The sequence below is a fragment of the Triticum dicoccoides genome, chromosome 2B (genome assembly GCF_002162155.2).
Source record: "Triticum dicoccoides isolate Atlit2015 ecotype Zavitan chromosome 2B, WEW_v2.0, whole genome shotgun sequence".
Lineage (NCBI taxonomy): Eukaryota > Viridiplantae > Streptophyta > Magnoliopsida > Poales > Poaceae > Triticum > Triticum dicoccoides.
In genome coordinates, this window is record NC_041383.1 from 531726409 (window position 1) to 531746506 (window position 20098).

Below are 20098 nucleotides of genomic sequence, written 5' to 3' on the forward strand. Positions count from 1 at the left end.
CTCCTACCAACCCTCGCCCTAGGAGCATGCGTGTAGTAATTTGTTTTGATTACTTGTAGATTTTTGCAATAAGTATGTGAGTTCTTTATGACTAATGTTGAGTCCATGGATTATACGCACTCTTACCCTTCCACCATTGCTAGCCTCTCTAGTACCGCACAACTTTCGCCGGTACCATACACCCACCATATACCTTCCTCAAAACAGCCACCATACCTACCTATTATGGAATTTCCATAGCCATTCCGAGATATATTGTCATTCAACTTTCCATCGTTCTGTTTATTATGACACGCTCCATCATTATCATATTGCCTTGCATGATCATGTAGTTGACATCGTATTTGTGGCAAAGCTACCATTCATAATTTTTTCATACATGTCACTCTTGATTCATTGCACATCCCGGTACACCGCCGGAGGCATTCACATAGAGTCATATTTTGTTCTAAGTATTGAGTTGTAATTCTTGAGTTGTAAGTAAATAAAAGTGTGATGATCATCATTATTAGAGCATTGTCCCAGTGAGGAAAGGATGATGGAGACTATGATTTCCCCAAAAATCGGGATGAGACTCTGGACTAAAAAAAGAGGCCATAAAAAAAGAGAATAAAAGGACCAAATAAAAAAATTGATGAGAGAAAAAAGAGAGAAGGGACAATGCTACTATCCTTTTTCACACTTGTGCTTCAAAGTAGCACCATGATCTTCATGATAGAGAGTCTCCTATGTTGTCACTTTCATATACTAGTGGGAATTTTTCATTATAGAACTTGGCTTGTATATTCCAATGATGGGCTTCCTCAAAAGTGCCCTAGGTCTTCGTGAGCAAGCAAGTTGGATGCACACCCACTTAGTTTCTTTTGTTGAGATTTCATACACTTATAGCTCTAGTGCATCCGTTTTATGGCAAACCCTACTCACTCACATTGATTTGTATTAATGGGCATCTCCATAGCCCGTTGATACGCCTCGTTGATGTGAGACTATCTTCTCCTTTTTTTCTTCTCCACAACCACCATTCTATTCCACCCATAGTGCTATGTCCATGGCTCACGCTCATGTATTGCGTGAAGATTGAAAAAGTTTGAAAATACTAAAGTACGAAACAATTGCTTGGCTGAAACTGGGGTTGTGCATGATTAAATACTTTGTGTGATGAAGATAGAGCATAGCCAGACTATGTGGTTTTGTAGGGATAGCTTTATTTGGCCATGTTATTTTGAGAAGACATGATTGCTTTGTTAGTATGCTTGAACTATTACTATTTTTATGTCAATATTAAACTTTTGTCTTGAATCTAAACATTCATGCCACAATAAAGAAAATTATATTGATAAATATGTTAGGTAGCATCCCACATCAAAAATTCTGTTTTTATCATTTACCTACTCGAGGATGAGCAGGAATTAAACTTGGGGATGCTTGATACGTCTCCAATGTATCTATATTTTTTTATTTTTCCATGCTATTATATTATCTGTTTTAGATGTTTAATGGTCTTTAGTATTCTATTTTACATTATTTTTGGGACTAACCTATTAACCGGAGGCCCAGTGCCAGTTTATGTTTTTGTCTATTTTAGAGTTTTGCAGAAAAGGAATACCAAACGGAATCCAAACGGAAAGAAACCTTTGCGATGATCTTTCTTGGACCGAAAGCAATCCAGAAGACTTGGAGTTGAAGTCTGGAACTCCACGAGGAGGCCACAAGGCAGGAGGGCGCACCCAGGGGGTAGGCGCCCCCTCCCCACCCTCGTGGGCTCCTCGTAGCTCCACCGACGTACTTCTTTCGCCTACATATACTCTTATACCCTAGAAACATTAGAGATAGCCACGAAACAACTTTTCACCGCCGCAACCTTCTGTACTAGTGAGATCCCGTCTTGGGGCCTTTTCCGGCGATCTGCCGGAGGGGGAATCGATCACGGAGGGCTTCTACATTAACACCATTGCCTCTCTGATGAAGCGTGAGTAGTTTACCACACACCTTCGGGTCCATAGTTATTAGCTAGATGGCTTCTTCTCACTCTTTGATTCTCAATACAAAGTTCTCCTCGGTGTTCTTGGAGATCTATTCGATGTAACTATTTTTGCGGTGTGTTTGCCGAGATCCGATGAATTGTGGATTTATGAACAAGATTATCTATGGGTATTATTTGGTTCTTCTCTGAATTCTTATATGCATGATTTGATATCTTTGCAAGTCTCTTCGAATTATTGGTTTAGTTTGGCCTACTAGATTGATCTTTCTTGCAATGGGAGAAGTTCTTAGCTTTGGGTTCAATCTTGCGGTGTCCTTTCCCAGTGACAGTAGGGGCAGCAAGGCACGTATTGTATTGTTGCCATCGAGGATAAAAAGATGGGGTTTATATCATATTGCTTGAGTTTATCCCTCTACATCATGTCATCTTGCTTAATGCGTTACTCCGTTCTTATGAACTTAATACTCTGGATGCATGCTGGAAAGCGGCCGATGTGTGGAGTAATAGTAGTAGATGCAGAATCATATCGGTCTACTTAACACGGATGTGATACCTATATTCATGATCATTGCCTTAGATATCTTCATAACTATGCGCTTTTCTATCAATTGCTCGGCAGTAATTTGTTCACCCACCGTGATACATGCTATCTTGAGAGAAGCCACTAGTGAAACCTATGGCCCCCGGATCTCTTTCCTATTATATTGCATCTCTTTTATTTACATCGCATCTCGTTTACTATTTTGCAATCTTTACTTCCCAATCTATATAACAAAAATACCAAAAATATTTACTTTATTATCTTTATCAAATCTCATTTTTGCGAGTGACAGTGAAGGGATTGACAACCCCTTTATCGCATTGGTTGCAAGGTTCTTGATTGTTTGTGCAGGTACTAGGTGACTTGTACGTTGTCTCCTACTGGATTGATACCTTGGTTCTCAAAACTTAGGGAAATACATACAGTACTTTGCTGCATCACCCTTTCCTCTTCATGGGAAAACCAACGCATGCTGAAGAAGTAGCAACTGGTACTAGGTATGTCTGTGTGTTCGTGTAATCGGCATGCGCCTCGTTCTCACAAAGCCGGATGATGCAGTTCTCATAGTGCACAATCATGTCAACAATAGTCATACCGGAGTCTAGATGCATGTGAAGGCATGAGTTCAGACTCTCACTTCTCTGGTTACTTCGCATACCAAGGAAAAACCCACCAGACAGATATGATGCCACCCAAAGCCTTTTCTCCTTGTACATCCTACATAACCATGTCTTTGTTTTCTCCGACTGCCATTTGGCGGTAAACGCTACCCATCTCTCGTCAAAGACTTTATGTGAAGTGGCATAATAAAGTAGAGACCTGGACTCCTTTAGAGACTTATGGTGAAGGTGTTTCTGCATGTTCTTCTCAATATGCAACGAGCAAAGACGATGCCAAATGTATGAAAGTACCTTTCTGATGGCCTTTATCATAGCTGCATATCCATCAGTAATTAGTGACCTAGGCTTCTTCTAACAAAGTGCTCTGAAGAACGTCTGAAGCAGCCAGAAATATGTATCTTTCGTCTCATCAGACACAATAGCACAACCGAATAATGTGGTGTAACGGTGATTGTTTAGACCAACAAACGGTATAAATCGCATGCTATATGATGTCTACTACGCAACCTTCTTCTTGTAGACCTTGTTAGGCCTCCAAGTGCAGAGGTTTGTAGACAGTAGCAAATTTCCCTCAAGTGGATGACCTAAGGTTTATCAATCCGTGGGAGGCGTAGGATGAAGATGGTCTCTCTCAAACAACCCTGTAACCAAATAACAAAGAGTATCTTGTGTCCCCAACACACCCAATACAATGGTAAACTGTATAGGTGCACTAGTTCGGCAAAGAGATGGTGATACAAGTGCGATATGGATGATAGATATAGGTTTTTGTAATCTGAAATTATAAAAACAGCAAGGTAACAAGTGGTAAAAGTAAGTGAAAACGGTATTGCAATGCTTTGAAACAAGGCCTAGGGTTCATACTTTCACTAGTGCAAGTTCTATCAACAAGGATAACATAATTAGATCATATAACAATCCCTCAACATGCAACAAAGAGTCACTCCAAATTCACTAATAGTGGAGAACAAACGAAGAGATTATTGTAGGGTACGAAACCACCTCAAAGTTATTCTTTCCGATCAATCCATTGGGCTATTCCTATAAGTGTCACAAACAGCCCTAGAGTTCATAGTAAAATAACACCTTAAGACACACATCAACCAAAACCCTAATGTCACCTAGATACTCCAATGTCACCTCATGTATCCGCGGGTTTGATTATACGATATGCATCACACAATCTAATATTCATCTATTCAAACCAACACAAATAACTTCAAAGAGTGCCCCAAAGTTTCTACCGGAGAGTCAAGACGAAAACGTGTGCCAATCCCTATGCATAGATTCCCAAGGTCATAGAACCCGCAAGTTGATCGCCAAAACATACATCAAGTCGATCAATAGAATACCACATTGTCACCACGGGTATCCCACACAAGACATACATCAAGTGTTCTCAAATCCTCAAAGACTCAATCCGATAAGATAACTTCAAAGGGAAAACTCAATCCATTACAAGAGAGTAGAGGGGAAGAAACATCTTAAGATCCAACTATAATAGCAAAGCTCGCGATACATCAAGATTGTGCCAAATCAAGAACACGAGAGAGAGAGAGAGAGAGAGAGAGAGAGAGAGAGAAACACATAGCTACTGGTACATACTCTCAGCCCCGAGGGTGAACTACTCCCTCCTCATCATGGAGAGCGCCAGGATGACGAAGATGGCCACCGGTGATGGATCCTCCCTCCGGCAGGGTGCCGAAACAGGGTCCCGGTTGCTTTTTGGTGGCTATAGAGGCTTGCGGCGGCGGAACTCCCGACGTAAGTTATTTTCTGGAGGTTTGGGGATTTATAGGAGAGGTTGGCACCGAGAACAAGTCAGGGGCCCCATGGAGAGTACACGAGGCAGGGGAGCACCCTCCACCCTCGTGGGCCCCACGGGACCCCCCTCCGGTAACTCTTCGTTCCAGTATATTTTATATTTTCCAGAAAAAATATCCGTTGATTTTCAGCACATTCCGAGAACTTTTATTTCTGCACAAAAACAACACCGCGGTAGTTCTGCTGAAAACAACGTCAGTTCGGGTTAGTTCTAATCAAATCATACCAAAATCATGTAAAAATATTATAAACATGGCATGAATACATCAAAAATTATAGATACGTTGGAGACGTATCAGCATCCCCAAGCTTAATTCCTGCTCGTCCTCGAGTAGGTAAATGATAGAAAATAGAATTTTTGATGTGGAATGCTACCTAAAATATTTATCAATGTAATCTTCTTTATTGTGGCAAGAATATTCAGATCCATAAGATTCAACAAAAGTTTAATATTGACATGAAAAAGATAATACTTCAAGCATACTAACAAGGCAATTATGTCTTCTCAAAATAACATGGCCAAAGAAAGCTTATCCCTACAAAATCATACAGTCTGGCTATGCTCCATCTTCGTCACACAAAATATTCAAATCATGCCCAAAGCCAGTTTTGGCCAAGCAATTGTGTCATACTTTAGTATTCTCAAACTTTTTCAACTTTCACGAAATACACGAACGTGAGCCATGGACATACCACTATAGGTGGAATAGAATGGTGGTTGTGGAGAAGACAAAAGGAGGGAGATAGTCTGACATCAACTAGGCATATCAACAGGCTATGGAGATGCCCATCAATAGATATCAATGTGAGTGAGTAGGGATTGCCATGCAATGGATGCACTAGAGCTATAAATGTATGAAAGCTCAAATAGAAACTAAGTGGGTGTGCATCCAACTTGCTTGCTCATGAAGACCTAGGGCATTTGAGGAAGCAAATGGTTGGAATATACAAGCCAAGTTCTATAATGAAAAATTCCCACTAGTATATGAAAGTGACAACATAGGAGACTCTCTATCATGAAGATCATGGTGCTACTTTGAAGCACAAGTGTGGTGAAAGGATAGTAGCATTGCCCCTTCTCTCTTTCTCTCTCATTTTTTGATTGGCTTCTTTGGCCTCTCTTTTTTTGATTGGCTTCTTTGGCCTCTTTTTTATTTCCTCACATGGGACAATGCTCTAATAATGATGATCATCACACTTCTATTTATTTACAACTCAAGAATTACACCTTGACACTTAGAACAAAATATGACTCTATATGAATGCCTTCGGTGGTGTACCGGGATGTGCAATGAATCAAGAGTGACATGTATGAAAGAATTATGAAAGGTGGCTTTGCCACAAATACGATGTCAACTACACGATCATCCAAAGCAATATGACAATGATGATGCGTGTCATAATAAATAGAACGGTGAAAAGTTGCATGGCAATATATCTCGGAATGGCTATGGAAATGCCATAATAGGTAGGTATGGTGGCTGTTTTGAGGAAGGTAAATGGTGGGTGTATGGTACCGGCAAAATTTGCGCGGCACAAGAGTAGCTAGCAATGGTGGGAGGTTGAGAGTGCGTATAATCCATGGACTCAACATTAGTCATAAAGAACTCACATACTTATTGCAAAAATCTACAAGTCATCAAAACCAAGCACTACACGCATGCTCCTAGGGGAAGGGTTGGTAGGAGTTAACCATCACGCGATCCCGACCTCCACACAAAGGAAGACAATCAAAAAATAAATCATGCTCCAACTTCATCACATAACGGTTCACCATACGTGCATGCTACGGGAATCACAAACTTTAACACAAGCATTTCTCAAATTCACAATTACTCCACTAGCATGACTCTAATATATATCACCATATTCATATCTCAAAACAATCATAAAGAATCAAAATTCTCCTAGTATTCAACGCAATTTATATGAAAGTTTTCATTATATCCCTCTTGGATGCCTATCATATTAGGACTAAATTTATAACCCAAGCAAATTACCATGTTGTTCTAAAGACTCTCAAAACAATATAAGTGAAGCATGAGAGTTCATCAATTTCTTCAAAATAAAACTACCATCATGCTCTAAAAAGATATAAGTGAAGCACTAGAGCAAATGACAAACTACTCCAAAAGATATAAGTGAAGATCAATGAGTAGTCGAATAATGTGCAACTATGTGAAGACTCTCTAACATTTAAGAATTTAAGATCTTGGGATATTATTCAAACATCATGCAAAACCTAATAAAATAAAATGACGCTCCAAGAAAAACACATATCATGTGGTGAATAAAAATATAGCTCCAAGTAAGGTTACCGATGAACGAAGACGAAAGAGGGGATGCCATCCGGGTCATCCCCAAGATTAGGCTCTTGGTTGTCCTTGAATATTACTTTGGGGTTCCTTGGGCATCCCCAAGCTTAGGCTCTTGCCACTCCTTATTCCATAGTCCATTGAATCTTTACCCAAAACTTGAAAACCTCACAACACAAAACTTACAGAAAACTCGTAAGCTCTGTTAGTATAAGAAAATAAATCACCACTTTTGGTACTGTTGTGAACTCATTATTAATTCATATTGGTGTTATATCTACTTTACTCCAACTTATCCATGGTTAATACCCTCCGATACTACTCATAGATTCATCAAAATTAGCAAACAACACATAGAAAACAGAATCTGTCAAAAACAGAACAGTCTGTAGTAATCTATAACTTTCGAATACTTCTGTAACTCCAAAAATTATGAAATTAATTGTTGGACATGAGGAATTTGTATATTATCTTATGCAAAAAGAATCAACTTAAAAGCACTCTTCTATAAAAAAATGACAGCTAATCTCATGAGCGCAAAGTTTCTGTTTTTTACAGCAAGATCGCATCAACTTTCACCCAAGTCTTCCCAAAGGTTCTACTTGGCACTTTATTGAAACAAAAGCTATAAAACATGATTAATATAGTATCTTAATCATGTGGACACACAAAAATAGTAGGGGTAAATATTGGGTTGTCTCCCAACAAACGCTTTTCTTTAATGCCTTTTTAGGTAGGCATGATGATTTCAATGATGCTCACATAAAAGATAAGAATGGAAACATAAAGAGAGCATCATGAAGAATATTTATAGTAAAATTAAGCCTAACCCAATTCCTATGCATAGGGATTTTGTGAGAAAACAACTTATGGGAACAAGAATCAACTAGCATAGGAGGGCAAAACAAGCATAACTTCAAGATTTTCAACACATAGAGAGGAAACTTGATATTATTGCAACTCCTACAAGCATATATTCCTCCCTCATAGTAATTTTCAGTAGAATCATTAATGAATTGAACAATATAACCATCACATAAATCATTCTTTTCATGATCTACAAGCATAGAAATTTTACTACTCTCCACATAAGCAAATTTATTCTCATGAATAGTAGTGGGAGCAAACTCAACAAAATAACTATCATGTGAGGCATAATCCAATTGAAAATTAAAATCAAGATGACAAGTTTCATGGTTATTATTATTCTTTATAGCATACATGTCATCACAATAATCATCATAGATAGCAACTTTGTTATCATAATCAATTGGAACCTCTTCCGAAATAGTGGATTCATCACTAAATAAAGTCATGACCTCTCCAAATCCACTTTCGTAATTATCACAATAAGATTCAACACCGTCCAAAATAGTGGGACCAATAATACCTAAAGTTGACACACTTACAAACCCACTTTCATCAATATAATCATCATAAATATGAGCCATCATATCATCAAACTTAATTTTCTCATCAAAACTTGGGGGATTAAAAATATCATCTTCATCAAACATAGCATCCCCAAGCTTGTGGCTTTGCATATCATTAGCATCATGGATATTCAAAGAATTCATATTAACAACATTGCAATCATGCTCACCATTCAAAGATTTAGTGCCAAACATTTTAATGCATTGTTCTTCTAACACTTTGGCACAATTATCAGAATCCTTATTTTCAGGAAAGACGTTAAAAAGATAAAGCATATGAGGCACCCTCAATTCCATTTTTTGTAGTTTTCTTTTATAGACTAAACTAGTGATAAAACAAGAAACTAAAAGATTTAATTGCAAGATCTAAAGATATACCTTCAAGCACTAACCTCCCGGCCGGTAACAACGCCAGAAAAGAGCTTGATGTCTACTATGCAACCTTCTTCTTGTAGACGTTGTTGGGCCTCCAAGTGCAGAGGTTTGTAGGACAATAGCAAATTTCCCTCAAGTGGATGACCTAAAGTTTATCAATCCATGGGAGGCGTAGGATGATGATGGTCTCTCTCAAACAACCCTGCAACCAAATAGCAAAGAGTCTATTGTGTCCCCAACACACCCAATACGATGCTAAATTGTATAGGTGCACTAGTTCGGCAAAGAGATGGTGATACAAGTGCAATATGGATGGTAGATATAGGTTTTTGTAATCTGAAAATATAAAAACAGCAAGGTAGCAAGCGATAAAAGTGAGCACAAACAGTATTGGAATGCTTCAAAACAAGGCCTAGGGTTCATACTTTCACTAGTGCAAGTTCTCTCAACAATAATAACATAATTAGATCATATAACAATCCCTCAACATGCAACAAAGAGTCACTCCAAAGTCACTAATAGCGAAGAACAAACAAAGAGATTATTGTAGGGTACGAAACCACCTCAAAGTTATTCTTTCCGATCAATCCATTGGGCTATTCCTAATAGTGTCACAAACAACCCTAGAGTTCGTAGTAAAATAACACCTTAAGACACACATCAACCAAAACCATAATGTCACCTAGATACTCCAATGTCACCTCAAGTATCCGTGCGTATGATTATACGATATTCATCACACAATCTCATAATCATCTATTCAACCAACAGAAAGAACTTCAAAGAGTGCCCCAAAGTTTCTACCGGAGAGTCAAGACGAAAACGTGTGCCAACCCCTATGCATAGATTCCCAAGGTCATGGAACCCGCAAGTTGATCACGAAAACACATATCAAGTGACTCAATAGAATACCCCATTGTCACCACGGGTATCCCATGCAAGACATACATCAAGTGTTCTCAAATCCTTAAAGACTCAATCCGAAAAGATAACTTCAAAGGGAAAACTCAACCATTACAAGAGAGTAGAGGGGGAGAAACATCATAAGATCCAACTATAATAGCAAAACTCACGATACATCAAGATCGTGCCATATCAAGAACATGAGAGAGAGAGAGAGAGAGAGATCAAACACATAGCTACTAGTACATACCCTCAGCCCCGAGGGTGAACAACTCCCTCCTCATCATGGAGAGCGTCGGGATGATGAAGATGGCCACCGGTGATGGATTCCCCCTCCGGTAGGGTGCCAGAACAGGTTCCTGATTGGTTTTTGGTGGCTACAAAGGCTTGCGGTGGCGGAACTCCCGATCTAGGTTATTTTCTGGAGGTTTGCTGATTTATAGGAGAGGTTGGCGTAGAGAACAAGTCAGGGGGGCCCACAGAGAGTCCACGAGGCACATGGGCGCGCCCTAGGCGGTGGGGGTGCCCTCCACCCTTGTGGTCCCCATGGGACTCCCCTCCGATAAATTTTCATTCCAGTATTTTTAATATATTCCAAAAAAATCTCCGTTGATTTTCAGCGCATTCTGAGAACTTTTATTTCTGCACAAAAAACAACACCACGGTAGTTCTGCTGAAAATAGTGTCAGTCCAGGTTATTTCTGACCAAATCATACCAAAATCATGTAGAAATATTATAAAGATGGCATGAATACATCAAAAATTATAGATACATTGGAGACGTATCAGATAGCAACTTTGTTCTCATAATCAATTGGAACCTCTTCCAAAATAGTGGATTCATCACTAAATAAAGCCATGACCTCTCCAAATCCACTTTCATGATTATCACAATAAGATTAAACACCTTCCAAAATAGTGGGATCATTACTTCCTGAAGTTGACACTCTTCCGAACCCATTTTCAACAATATAATCATCATAAACAGGAGGCATGCTATCATCATAATAACTTTTCTCATCAAAACTTGGGGGACTAGAAATTTCATATTCATCAAACATAGCATCCCCAAGCTTGGGACAAACATTAATTGCAGCAAATAAATTCTCAAACATGTCATTCTCATCAAACATAGCATCCCCAAGCTTGGGCCTTTGCATATCATAAGCATAATCACTCTCATCATTAATATTATGGATAGTACCAATAGTATAGCAATTATCATCATCACAATGAGTAGTAGGATCAACATCATTTGGGAGGGATACCTTTTTACCTTTGCTTCTCCGTCTTTTCTTTTTCTTCTCCACATTATGTGTGGGTTTAGTCCTTTTTTGGAGCTCCTTATTAATGAGATTGGTTGAATAGAAAACTCCTCCTCGTTACCTGATTCATCATAAGAAAGAATAGGAGGATATTGGGAAATCTCTGCCCTTTCATTAATATCCTCTTCATCTTCTATTTGTTTTCTTGTCTTTATGTAATTGACAATATAAGGATTTTCAATGCAATTCACCGCACAATACATATAAATTTCCTCTAGATCAAAATCAAGAATTTTATCAAGGACAAATTCTGGAATATACTTAGTTATACATTTCATTTCTTCATAATCCACGAGCAAACTAAGTTCATTATGATGCACAAGGGAAATCAAGTCATCACAATTTTTGGACACGATTTGATCATGAAACAATTTGCGTTGGAGATTTAAATGATCACGTTTATTGCAAAGTTCACAAGGATGGCAAAGAAATTTTAAATTTTCAGCACAAACATCTAGCCTCTCTTGAAACCATTTAGTTTCTAAATACTTATGCCTCTTGCAAAATCTATCTTCCCTATTTGGTGTGTACCTGCAAACTCTATGCACTCCACAAAATTTGACATGCTTATAAGAGACATTTTCATCATGACTAGTGCAATCATCATTAGTACTATGGATATTCCAAGAATTCATACTAACAACATTGCAACCCTGCTCGTCATTCAAAGATTTAGTGCCAAACATTTTAATGCATTCTTCTTCTAACACTTTGGCACAATTTTCCTTTCCATCATTTTCACGAAAGACATTAAAAAGATAAAGCATATGAGGCACCCTCAATTAAATTTTTTGAAGTTTTCTTTTTATAAACTAAACTAGTGATAAAATAAGAAACTAAAAGATTAATTGCAATAGCTAAAGATATACCTTCAAGCACTAACCTCCCCGGCAACGGCGCCAGAAAAGAGCTTGATGTCTACTACGCAACCTTCTTCTTGTAGACGTTGTTGGGCCTCCAAGTGCAGAGATTTGTAGGATAGTAGCAAATTTCTCTCAAGTGGATGACCTAAGGTTTATCGATCCGTGGGAGGCGTAGGATGAAGATGGTCTCTCTCAAACAACCCTGCAACCAAATAACAAAGAGTCTCTTGTGTCCCCAACACACCCAATACAATGTATATGTGCACTAGTTCAGCGAAGAGATGGTGATACAAGTGCAATATGGATGATAGATATAGGTTTTTGTAATCTGAAATTATAAAAACAGCAAGGTAACAAGTGGTAAAAGTGAGCAAAAACGGTATTGCAATGCTTCGAAACAAGGCCTAGGGTTCATACTTTCACTAGTGCAAGTTCTCTCAACAATGATAACATAATTAGATCATATAACAATCCCTCAACGTGCAACAAAGAGTCACTCCAAAGTCACTAATAGCGAAGAACAAACGAAGAGATTATTGTAGGGTACGAAACCACCTCAAAGTTATTCTTTCCGATCAATCCATTGGGCTATTTCTATAAGTGTCACAAACAAGCCTATAGTTTGTAGTAAAATAACACCTTAAAACACACATCAACCAAAACCCTAATGTCACCTAGATACTCCAATGTCACCTCAAGTATTTGTGGGTTTGATTATATGATATGCATCACACAATCTCAGATTCATCTATTCAAACCAACACAAAAGAACTTCAAAGAGTGCCCCAAAGTTTCTACCAGAGAGTCAAGACAAAAACGTGTGCCAACCCCTATGCATAGATTCCCAAGGTCATGGAACCCGCAAGTTGATCACCAAAACATACATCAAGTGGATCAATAGAATACCCCATTGTCACAATGGGTATCCCACGCAAGACATACATCAAGTGTTCTCAAATCCTTAAAGACTCAATCCGATAAGATAACTTCAAAGGGAAAACTCAATCCATTACAAGAGAGTAGAGGGGAAGAAACATCATAAGATCCAACTATAATAGCAAAGCTCACGATACATCAAGATCGTTCCAAATCAAGAACACGAGAGAGAGAGAGAGAGAGAGAGATAGAGAGAGATCAAACACATAGCTACTGGTACATACCCTCAGCCCCGAGGGTGAACTACTCCCTCCTCGTCCTGGAGAGTGTCAGGATGATGAAGATGGCCACCGGTGATGGACCCCCCCCCCTCCGGCAGGATATCGGAACAGGGCGCCGATTGGTTTTTGGTGGCTACAGAGGCTTGCGGCGGCGGAACTCCCGATCTAGGTTATGTTCTGGAGGTTTGGGGATTTATAGGAGAGGTTGGCGTCGAGAACAAGTTAGGGGGCTCCACGGAGAGTCCACGAGGCAGGTGGGCGCGCCCCAGGGGAGGCACCCTCCACCCTCGTGGGTCCCATGGGACTCCCCTCCGGTAAATCTTCGTTCCGGTATTTTTTATATTTTTCAGAAAAAATCTCCGTTGATTTTCAGCGCATTCCGAGAACTTTTATTTCTACAAAAAAACAACACCACGGTAGTTATGCTGAAAACAACGCTAGTTCGGGTTAGTTCTAATCAAATCATACCGAAATCATGTAAAAGTATTATAAACATGGCATGAATACATCAAAAATTATAGATACGTTGGAGACGTATCACTATACCTATTCATCCTGTATGTGCTGTCAAATACGGTCACATCACCATAGTCAATATAGTCTCGCCGTGATTGAGAATCACACCAGAATAGGTTTTTCAGCCTTCCTTCATCATCGACGGTGTGCTCAAAGAAGAAATCTGGATCCCTGTCCTTTCTGATCATCATAATCCCAATGGCAGTGTTTGCATCACCTTGTGGAAGCAACTTCATTTTCTCTCTATAGCACATATTATAAAGCTTATTCCTCCCAAAACTGGCCTTAGTATATGACCCTTACCTGCTGGCGAAGTTATGAAAAATCATATGTTTCCTGATTCCAACACCTGCCATAGTTAAGATCTCAGCTTTCTGAAGTTCTTTGATCTGATTATGAGAACGGAGAAACATGACTTCATCCGGTCTAGCTAGAACATGACTGTGATCATCACTGAAATTGCTCACATACCAAACGTCACGCTCTTTATCAAGCTTCAAAGTTATATTTGCATCGCAGAAGCATCGACTCTCCCCTCTGAGCCTGCGGGTCCTGCCTTCCATTGTACATAATTTTGCCTGTCGTTTTCCAGCTCTCTCGTACACAGATACCTCCTCAAGCGCCTACCTCCCTCAGGACCTTTCGAAAATTTCTGCAAGTCCTTTCCAACACTGAAAGCACGGTCCTTAGCGTACTGGTTATAGAAAGTGTAAGCCTCTCCTAGTGACCTGAACGTCTTCGTCATCACCTTCCAATGCCCGTCCAACGAATCTTGCTGATATTCATCAAATCCGATGTCAAAGTTAAACTCATCATCAATAACATGATCATCCATCCCGCTAGGACTATTAACATCTCCCTGTAAAATAAGGCATATAACCATGTATGTCAGTCAGTTATTATTTTAATATTTAATATATGTAAGTTTCAAAACTTACTTTGCTCGAGCTCTCATCATGAGATGCATCAACGTGCCATTTGCCACTTTCATCATCCACAATATTCCTCTCAAACTCCCCGTCCGCGTCCTTCTGCGCACATTTCAAAATAATACATGTAAGTGGTCATGCGGTTATTATATCATTTCTTGTCCTACATATTTTAAAACAAACCTGGAGCACGCTTTTAGCAAATGAATCATCGATATCCATATCATCATCATTATCGTCATGTAGCTGCATGATGTGAAAAAAATACATGTAAGTGTATGTTGATCGTTTTTAATGTTTTTATCAACGTTGATCACACTTACATTGCCAATATAAGATTCATCCAAACTCATGTAGTTCTCCTCGGCAGGTTCGTCCATATTCAATGACGAGGACTGTTGTCGTCGACGTAATCATCGCCATCATAATCGGTCTCCTCCTCCATCTATACATGTATAAATAAATTCTAAGATCAATCGAAGATCATGAAACATCATCCCTAAAATAATTAGTTCATTAATTAAAGTATGTCAAAATTATATTATGTGCACAACGAAATTGATTAACAGTACGTCGCACAAATTTATGCATTAAATTAGCACCCACTTAATAAGTCCATAGGTAAGAGTCAAACCCACCTCTTGCAGTCCGACGACGAACGCGCTGACAGCGTGACGATGCTGGCCGGCCGAGGCAGGCGTCCACGGCGTGAGGATGATGGCTGGCCGAGGCAGGCGGAGGCCATGGAGGAAGGCGGCGACGATATTCACGGGTGATCGGCCATCCGGGCGACGGCAAAGGAACACGCCGGCAGCAGCGATGGTGGCGGGGCACCCGCGGCGTATTGTTTGGGCGGTGACCGGGGCGACGTGGAGGGCGACAGCGACTGGCGTGGAGAAGGACTACCGCTGCTAGGGTTACAACGGCGGGCGTTGGCAGGTCATTCGACGGTTTTTTTTCCCACAACTATCGACGCAAGTGTGCAGACGTGCGGGCATACGGCGACGACGTATGGCGTATGGGGCTAGTGTACGGGCGACATGTGCGGCATACGCGGGCGGACGTACGGCGGCGGGCGGGTATTCGTATATGAAATGTGAAATGACCATCGTAGCCAATATACGTTTTGGTGTGGGCGGGGGCGTACGGAAGCACTACGTTTTCACGGCAGTTGCTGTGTTGGCGTTGAACTCGAGCACAACAAGATAGCAGGAGTTGGAAACTAGGAGCAACTTTTGGATCCTAGCAAGTAGTAGTGGGAAACTAGGAGTACCTTTTGGATTGCAGTCGCTGCGTTGGCGTTGAGATCGAGCACAGCAGCCGCCGCAAACAGCGGGAGAAGTTCCCTCCCTGCGCTCGATTCTGGATTGCCGGCGAGAGACAGAGACCAAGCCGCGCGCGAGCGAGCGAGTGACACTCTCCACCGCGCCCACTCTGCGTGCCTAAATAAAGCAACCCGGGCGCGGACAGCACATCGCAAGCCACTGGCGCAACGATCGACCGCCCGCGCGTCTCGCCGCCGCGAGCGAAACCTGGGCATCGCGTCGCCGTCGCCGTCGCATGCAAAGGCTCGCCGCCGGCGCCGGTCACGTGACCGCGGCCGTACGTTTCGAAGGACAGGCGCACGATGACGTCCGGGTCCTGGTGCGCGCCGTGGGGCCGGGGCGGCGGGGTCCAGTCTCGCGGCGAAAGCGGCGGCGGCCGGTTCAGCGTCTTCACGGCGATCCTCCCGTCGCTGGGCGCGCAGCACAGCCACAGCTTCAGACGGACCAGTGTCCGGCGCTGGGTCGTGTCCCCCTACGACCCTCGCTACCGGCTGTGGGACAGCTACCTCGTCTGCCTCGTGCTCTACTCCGCGTGGGTGTCCCCTTTCGAGTTCGGCTTCCTCCAGAACCCCCACGGCCCGCTGGCCATCGCCGACAACACCGTCAACGTCTTCTTCGCCATGGACATCGTCCTCACCTTCTTCGTCGCCTACACCGACAAGAGGACCTACCTGCTCGTTGACGAGCCCGCCAAGATCGCCTGGCGCTACGCCAGCACCTGGCTCGTCCTGGACGTCGCCTCCACCGTGCCCACCGAGCTCTCCCGCCGGATCCTCCCTCCCGACCTCCGAACCTACGGCGTCTTCGGCATGCTCCGCCTCTGGCGACTCCGGCGCGTCGGTGCCCTCCTGTCCCGCATGGAGAAGGACCGCAAGTTCAGCTACTTCTGGGTCCGGTGCTCCAAGCTCGTGGCCGTAACGCTCTTCGCCGTGCATTGCTCTGGGTGCTTCTACTATCTCCTCGCCGACCGGTACCCGAACCCGGCCGAGACCTGGATCAGCATCTCCATGCCGCACTTCCACACCGAGAGCCTTTGGAACCGCTACGTGGCGTCCATGTACTGGTCCATCACCACCCTCACAACTGTGGGCTACGGCGACATGCACGCCGTCAACTCGAGGGAGATGCTCTTCACCACCTTCTACATGCTCTTCAATCTCGGCCTCACCGCCTACCTCATCGGCAACATGACCAACCTCGTCGTCCACGGCACCAGCCGCACCAGGAAATACGTAAGTCTTACAGCTACAACCTCTCTCTTGTTGAGAACTTGAGATAGCCAGCCATACTGACGGCTGACTTCTGGTCATCTGATCGATCAGAGGGACAAGATCCAGGCGGCAACGAGCTTCGCGCAGCGGCACGAGCTGCCGAAGCGGCTGCAGGATCAGATGATCTCTCACCTCAGCCTGAAATTCAGGACGCACTCAGAGGGGCTCCAGCAGCAGGAGACGCTGGACGCGCTGCCCAAAGCATTAAGGTCCAGCATCTCGCACCACCTCTTCTTCGGGCTGGTCCAGAACGTCTACCTCTTCCAGGGGGTCTCCAATGACCTCATCTTCCAGCTGGTAATACTTCACTACTAACAGAGATCTAACAAGATGATGATGATGATGATGGCATTCAGTGGGGAATTTGCTCAACTGGTTACCTTGTTTCTGCTGCGCAATTGCTTGGGAAGGTGTCTGAGATGAGCGCCGAGTACTTTGCGCCGCGAGAAGACGTGATACTGCAGAACGAAGCGCCCTCGGATTTCTACATCATTGTCACTGGTAGTGTGGTAAAAATGATCACACTCTCTTCATGATCCTTCCGATCCTCAGTTATCTTCAACTTTTCTCGCTAATCCATGTAAGTGGCGCATCTGCAGGAGTTGCTGGAAATCCAGAATGGTGCAGAGCAGGCAAGTCTGTCCAGCTACGGCTTGTTCCTTCTTCATAGCTCTTGCTACTACTTACTACACAAGCTGAGTGAGCATGCATATGCAGCTGGCCAGCATGGCCAAGTCCGGCGAAGTCATCGGCGAGATCGGGGTCCTGTGCTACAGGCCTCAGCTCTTCACGGCCCGGACAAAGTCCCTGTGCCAGCTCCTGCGCCTGGACCGCGCCAACTTTCTCAAGGTCGTCCAGTCAAATGTTGGGGATGCCACCATAATCATGAACAATCTCATCCAGGTCAGTTTTCAGTATATATGCTCCCTCCCAACATGAACAAAGGGGTACGACAACACTGAATTTTTTGGGGGGTTTTGGTCATGCATGCAGTACCTCAAGGAACACAAGGGTGACGGCGTGATCTCTCGCATCGCCAAGGACATCGAGCGCATGCTTGCCACAGGCCAGCTTGATCTGCCAATCACGCTCTGCTTCGCGGCGTCCAGAGGAGATGACTTTCTGATGCACCAGCTGCTGAAGCGCGGCCTGGACCCCAATGAGACCGATAACTGCGGCCGTACAGCACTGGTAGTCACGAGCCACTTTGTTGTTGTTGTTGTTGTTGTTGAGAATGCTCATTTTGGTTAATTTGTTCATGGATCTGAATGGCTCAGGTTAAATATGATTTGATTATTTATCTGTGAACAGCATATAGCGGCTTCCAATGGGAGTGAGCAGTGCGTCAGGCGCCTGTTGGAGAATGGTGCTGATGCGAATGCCAGAGGTATATATGCGTCGCAAAATTAAAAGTTTTGAAAATTCTGGCAAATGGGTTGTTACCTACTACTACATGATTATGAAAATTTCATGCCATTTGCTGAATAATTTGAATTCTAAGTTGAATTAGTGTCAAATTAGGAGATTGGTTGACGTGCAGATCCAGAAGGAAAGGTGCCCCTGTGGGAGGCTTTGTGCAGGAGGCACCAGCCCGTGGTGCAGCTGCTGCTGGAGGCCGGTGCGGACCTGTCGGCGGGGGACGGGGCCATGTACGCTCGCGTCGCCGTCGAGGAGGACGACGCCGTGCTGCTGGGGGAGATCGCCCGGTGCGGCGGGGACTTGGCCGCCGCGTGCTCTAGCGACGGCACCACCCCGCTGCACCGCGCCGTCCTGGACGGAAACGCCAGGATGGTCAGGGTCCTGCTAGAGCACGGCGCTGATCCTGACAGGGTGGACGCCCGCGGGTTGACGCCGACGGCCTTGGCCGACCGCCACGCCCACACCGACATTCAGCAGCTGTTCGCGTCGCACCGCCACCAGGACCAGCAGGGAGCGCCGAAGCCCTCGTCGACGGAGGAGGGCGTCGCCGTGGCGCCAGCGGCTCCGCAGGTCACGAGGTTCAGGAGCGAGCCGTCGGCGAGAGTACTGCCACCCAGCGGTAGCGTCGGGTCGTCGCCGTCGCCGAACCGGGCGGGCCCCCAGTCAAACTCCTCGTCGGCGCGCAGCACGCCGCAGCGGATGGCCAGCTTCCGGAACTCCCTCTTTGGCGTCATCTCCTCGTCGTTCCACGGAAACCGACTCGACGGCGGCGGCGGTACGAGCTTCCTGCATCGCCACGAGAGGAATCCGATCAGCTCGCACGTCCGGGTGACCATCTCGTGCCCTGAACAGGGGCGGGGCGAGAGGAGGCTGCTCGTGTTCGTGCCGGAGACGATGCTGCAGCTGCTCGAGCTCGGGGGGAACAGATTCGGGTTCGCGGCGACGAGGGTAATAACGAGCGACGGCGCCGAGATCGACGACGTGAGACTCGTCAGGGACGGCGACCACCTCCTCCTAGTCTCAGATCAGTGGGTTCCCGACACTACCAGCGGGCATAGGAAACAATAATGAAAGCACCGATGCATTGGTTGTAATATTGGATCTTTCAAAAAATGAAATAATACGATACTTATAGGAAGATAATATGGATTGCACAGCTTTGGCCGGAAATCTGATCCTCTTGTCTCTTACTTGATTCCTAGTACAACATTAGAGCATCCACAGCATGACCTAGCAAATCCGGCTCTCTAAGAGCATCTCCAGTCGTTGGCCCCCAGGGGGCGCCTAAAATCGCCGCA

At 43.7% G+C, this 20098-nt stretch overlaps 1 protein-coding gene across 1 annotated transcript; it reads left to right on the plus strand.

The window, feature by feature from the left end:
* Positions 1-16345: 16345 nt before the first annotated feature.
* LOC119367966 (potassium channel AKT3-like) lies at positions 16346-19868 on the plus strand. Its single transcript, XM_037633339.1, is given in 9 exon segments — positions 16346-16421; positions 16424-16444; positions 16447-17342; positions 17433-17678; positions 17738-17890; positions 18099-18284; positions 18375-18572; positions 18693-18768; positions 18922-19868. Coding segments are annotated over 9 exon segments (2799 nt in total).
* The last annotated feature ends 230 nt before the right edge of the window (positions 19869-20098 follow it).